This window comes from Glycine soja, chromosome 17 (genome assembly GCF_004193775.1).
Source record: "Glycine soja cultivar W05 chromosome 17, ASM419377v2, whole genome shotgun sequence".
Classification (NCBI taxonomy): Eukaryota; Viridiplantae; Streptophyta; class Magnoliopsida; order Fabales; family Fabaceae; genus Glycine; species Glycine soja.
The window spans coordinates 11,972,060-11,978,059 of NC_041018.1; the positions used below are offsets into that span (position 1 = coordinate 11,972,060).

The window sequence follows — 6,000 nt, forward strand, 5'->3', positions numbered from 1 at the left end:
GTCCGTGGATTATACCTATATATGGGCATAGTGTGAAGCTCTTGTAATCAATCAAATGAGGCATGCCACCTCTTAAAAAAGACCCTCTCTATACTATTCCATTATTCTCACTGAAAATACTTTTACCTATTTCCCAATAGCAACCTTTGCTCATACCACAACACAAACAATAAAATAAAAACTACCCTTAGTCTGTTAGTGATATGCAAGCTACGTTTGGTCATATACTGACGTAGGTTTACCCAATTATTTTAAAAGGAAACCCTACTATATTCTACACCGTTTTAGAATATTTTTTCTTAATCTATGGCTAATACCGTTCAACCCTTATCTATTTCTATTGCTATTTTTACAGGACAAAATTATGATTTTTGGAGCCCAAAAATAAAGACATTATTTTGCTCTGAAGATTTGTGGATATTATAAAAAGAAGGATTCAAAGCTTCTATAGACACTTCAACTCTTAGTTCAGCCCAGGAAAAAGAGTTGAAGAAAAATAAGCAAAAGGGCTCAAAAGGCTTTATTTATTTTATAAGAAGCCATAGATGATAGTATTTTTCCAACAATAATGGGTGCTACAACCGCTAAAGATGATGCATGGAGTACTCTAGAAGAGAATTTCTAAGGAAGTGCTAAGATAGGTGACGTTAAACTTCAAACTCTAAGGCATGAGTTTGAATTAATAAAAATGAAAGAGTTTGAGACTACTACTATTCTAGGATAAAAGAAATAGTAGCTCGAATGAGAGCATACGAGAATGATATTTTTGACAAGAAAATTATTAAAAAATTCTAATTTTCATCATTTATAAGTATGATGTAATTGTGACTACAATAAAGAAAAACAAAGATTTGTTCACTTTTTCAGTGATAGAATTAATAGGATCAGCATATGAGCAAAGATTGAGAATGTATGATGAATGTCTTTCAATCAAAGCTCAAATTACGATCTCAAAATAAAGAATATGGAGGAAAGAAAAATAGTGGAGAAATTTTTAGAAATTTCATTAAGAACAATGAAGACAAATATCTTTCATGTGACACATGCAAGAAAACAAGTTACATGAAGAAAGACAGTTGGCATTATGGAAAGCTAAAGTGTCAGTACTGCAAGAAATTTGGACATGTGGAGAAGAAATGCCACAACAAAAATATGCATCAAGCAAATGCCATTAAGGAACATGATCACGAGCAGCACCTTTTCTATGCTACCCAAGATTCTAGTGATAAAATTGATGGAAACTAGTACTTAGATAGCAGTTGCAGCAAAATTACAAGGCTAAAGATGGGAGCATCTTCGAGGATATTAATGATCCCATCCATTTATTAGAAATGGTGTATCTCTCTTTTTCCTACCATGTATTAGGCATGTGATTGGGTAATTGATTGAGTAATTACACTTGTGTGTCTCATAGCAGACCATTTATGCTTATACACTTAATTTATCTCTAATTACAAGACTTTTTTTTTTTAGAAATTTGTTTGTTATTTTTTATAAAATCTTTTTTTAATTTCTAGATGTATTATTTTTTTCTCTATATATCCTTATTTAATGATTCTCTCTTCAAATGTCAATGAGAAATAATTAAGTGAATAAAGAGATAAGAAAAGAATAATTTTGAAATGATAATACAACTCATTGACAGATTTAATATGATTAATTATTTTTCTTGAGAAACATGAATTAGTTATAAAAAAAATCTTATAATTAGAAAAGGAGGAAATACTCCCTATAGTTTTGAAGAGTTGTATAACCATTTAGATTTATAATGCTTGGTGTTTTCCACAATTGCTTATAGAGTAGAAATTGAGGTTCTAATTTGCTTAACAACAAATGGATTTCGTAATTCCTAGGGTAATATTGTTCACAGGGTAAAATATCTCTCCCTGTGAACTTGGAACTCACGTTTTGCACGTGCATATCAAGTAATCAACTAGTACATTACATATGATTTTTTTTAAAAAAAACTAGTACATTACATATAGGTAGATAAAAACTTTGTAATTAAGAAATTGACATGTACTGCTTGACATGAGTAACTGAAAAATTAGTCCTTAGGCTAAATTTGTTAATCTCCTCTCAAGCATGAAATTCTTAAAGCTTTATCAATTTCTAGTTACAGTAATAGCTAACTACTTCACTTGTAATTCAGAGAATCCTTGTTCCTCATTAGGCCTTAGCTTAGAAGGTACATTTGGACTGGCCTCCAAATTATTCTTACATTCATCTTCTTGACTTTCTTGAGTACCCTTCATGGCACATTGGTCTTCCTCTTTACTTTTAACCCAAAGTAGAATATACGTGCCAGATATAACCAAGACTGATCCTGCAACACTGTTTATTGCAGATAGGAATGCATTAGGGGCAATGCAGTGTAAAATGGTGGGGAAAAAATAACAAAATAGTTTTACACTCACAGTGTAAAATAGAAGAACACTCTTACATCATTCAATCAAAAATCACTATTTATGATAAATTTGTTAACTTTTACAAAATTATCTTAAAAGTCATAATAATGATAATAATGATCTGTGATTAGATGACAATGTTATGTAAAATTATTTTATACTATCAATATACCATTAAACTCAAATTAAAATAACTAAAATCAAATTTCCAAGATAAATTTCCTCATGTAATATAGAGAAATCAAGCACAGCAACGAACATCTGTAGAAGAGGGGTAAATGCTGAAGTAAAAACTGGACCCCTTTGTTTCACACACCATGACATTGCCACATAGCACAAGCCCGACCCTACCAGCCTTTATGTCCACACACACACAAAGCAAAATTTGAATGCAAAATTTTGTATTGATAATTAATTCAGGCTTGTTGAATTAATCTTGCACAATATGCTAATTGATATTCAGATTTGAACTATAGGTAGTTTGAAAAGAAACTTCATAAACATTTCTAAATGATAAATTTTGTGATAAAGGATATTATATCATACTTACAGCATATACAACAGTCATTATCTCTAACTTTCCTTTGAGAATCCATTTGGCATTACTTCTATCGATGACCAAAGTCAATATTGCTGATTGAATGGAAGCAAAAAAGGACAAAATGGCAGTGCTAGAGTATTGACATGGATACTTTTTGCTAATGCTTGCTTGTATAAGAAACCGTGAAGACCACAAGAAGCATCCTGCAGTTAGAAGCAGTGAACCTATGATCCATTTCTTTAACTTGGAGGCTGATGATCTTATTGTGCCTTTGTCTGCTATGTGCTCTGGTTGTTGGTTGATTAAGGGCACTCCTTTATAAAGGATCAACATCAAAGCTCCACCAATACACACAAAAGTTCCCAACACCTTGGCCTTCGCACTCAGCTTTTTCATGTCCACTTTCTCTATCCTAGCAATTTAAAGTTTTAATCTATATAAGTAATATAAAAAATTTGCTTCATAAGATTGTCACAAGACATTTTTCGGTTTTTAATTTTTTAATTTGTCCGTATAAAATACCTTATTTTCCATTTTAGTTTTTTAAAAGATTTTTTCTTTTTTTTGTTCATGTTATGTTATGTCATCAAAGAATTTGATATAACATTCATGTATTTTTTTTTAAGTTGTATTTTTAAATTCTTATTTATTCATAACTTATCTAATTGACGAGAGAATAAAAATATAATTTATAAAAAAATTACATGTGTTTATCCCATAAACTCGCTAATGACGACGTAAGTCAATGGATTGTCCATTAATGTCGATGGACTATATAATTTTTTTTAAAGTTTTACACGGACAGAAAATAAAAGCCTTAAAGGACTGGATGTTAGTATTTTAAGTTTTTTTTTCTTCTTTTCATTCAACTCTATTTATTTATATAATTTGATTGTCCTGAATGTTAAATTTAAATTATCACCTAATTTTGCATTAATTACACCTAAAAAATTTAAATTATCAACTTAACCCTAACGTAATTTTATTTCGTAATTAAGCAATATCTATGTTTGACTTACCCCAGTGGCAGCGCCATAATAAAGGTGAATACAGGCACCATATTTAGGAATGCACATGCGAACGTGGCAGATGTATATTCTAGTCCAATAAGGTACAGGGATTGAGTGAGTGTTACCCTGAAAATGAAACAAAACAAGTAGGGTGCTATAGTACGATGTCAAATACTTTATTCATGTGAGTTTCATTAATTTAAAAATAAAAATTACTATATAAAAATAAAGTTCACGTATTTATCTGATAAAACTAACACAACTTTTATCTAATAAAAAATATCAGAAAGAAAATATTAAGAAACTTCTTACTAATATTTCTTTTCAATTAAAGCTAGCAAATGTATAGATTATAGAGTACCTACCCCACAAAATGACCATCTAATATCTTTTCTACATTCTAGAGATACTAAAGAATAAATATCATTTTTCATCATTGAATTTGTTGGCTATTAATATTTAGGTTTTTAAAAGATAAAAAACTAAAATTTTATTTTTAAATTTATAAAAAATGTAACAAATTAGTTATATCGTTAGTTTTTTTCTATTAATTCAAACAATTTTACCTACATGACACTTTGAATGATAATGTAATATGCATGTGATTGTCACTGGTCATCTTCATAATTATTATGTGATAAAAAGTTAATTTTCAATTTGATTTGAATTTAATAATTTATTATCATTTTAATTTTTAAACTTGATCATCTACTCACTTTTGAGTTCCTGAAAATACTCGACAGGTGTTCAAAATATTTCTCGGATTGGATGGATTTTCAATTAATTTCTTTAGTTTTTTCTTAATTGAATCCTTGATTTTTTATTAAAAGTTTTCCGTAAAGTTAAACAACTGAGAAAGTTGAATTGGTTTATAGAGATTGAAATTCTACAAAAATATATTATAATTGATTAAGTTGTACTATAACACATTACAAAAGTATCAGTCTATTGTTTATACTTTTAATTAGGTGTTTTAATTAGGTTTTCATAAGGGCAATTAAACAGAAAAATCTAGTTAAAAAGAAAAGTTCAAAAACCCAATTAAATGAAAGAAGTTCAACTACCTAATTGAAATCTAGTAAAAGTATAAAACCGTAGAATAATTAAACCTTAAAATAACTTCAACATCTTAATTTTTTTCAGTAGTTTTTACATTTAAATTCTTGATAAACATCAATAGTTAAACTTATAAAGATTTTTTGGGAATCAAATACTTATTTTAGGTGAAAATTCCTCATAAATTAAAAGTTAATTTGAATTGGACGAAATTAAAGTAACTTTGATTCAGAATCAGAAAGGAGACCATTTATACATGATCAGCGTTGTAGCCAAAGGCACATAACTAAATGAAGAATTTAGTGAAGTAGATGGTACCTTTCATAGAAACAAGCAATATATAGGTGTCAAGAAAATGGCTGAAATTGCTTGTCGATATGTTAGGATGGTTAAGTAGTCCACTCCTTCATTAACAATCTTCTTCAGAAATATATTGACCAAAGCCAGAGCTAAATTAACTATAATCATCACCAAAACTGGCTTCCACACTTCATGGAACTTCAACAACGTCATGGTTATTTTTTTCTCTCTTAATTATAGTTTATTGTTTGTTTAGCCGTGGAAGAATGCCATATGATGCATGATATATTCTTCACTACATATAGAGGAATTAGCTCCCAAGAAGAGAGGAACAAATTAAAAGTCACGATATATTCCATTCCAAAAATTGTTTTCATTTTTATTTCTTTGGTGGGAATTTACTATTGGGAACATACGTTTTAATTGTAACTATTAATCGGATCTCTAAAGCCTGACCACTCACGTCTACTCATTGTTGGTACGTACTGTATTATGAATGGTCTAACAATGCCCCTCACCAACAGTCTCTTGTCTTTTGGACTATGGAGTATCTCTGAGTGTTTGGAGGGTTGATAAAATTATTTTTTATTAGAATTAATTTTTTTTATTATAATCATTTAGTTTTCCTAGTTATAATAATTAGGATTATATGAATAATGATGATCTGACAAACTTCATGCATTAT

The 6,000-nt window shown here is 29.2% G+C and overlaps 1 protein-coding gene across 1 annotated transcript; it reads right to left on the bottom strand.

Annotated features, from left to right (window-relative positions):
• Window positions 1–2,076: 2,076 nt before the first annotated feature.
• On the bottom strand, window positions 2,077–5,528 carry LOC114393574 (WAT1-related protein At3g30340-like). The gene is made up of 6 exons (XM_028354924.1): window positions 5,347–5,528; window positions 4,672–4,694; window positions 3,969–4,113; window positions 2,958–3,361; window positions 2,617–2,764; window positions 2,077–2,337 (listed from the first exon to the last, which is right to left on the bottom strand). The coding sequence occupies exons 1-6, from the start codon at window positions 5,526–5,528 to the stop codon at window positions 2,133–2,135; spliced, it is 1,107 nt and encodes a 368-aa protein (XP_028210725.1). The 3' UTR covers window positions 2,077–2,132.
• Window positions 5,529–6,000: the final 472 nt, after the last annotated feature.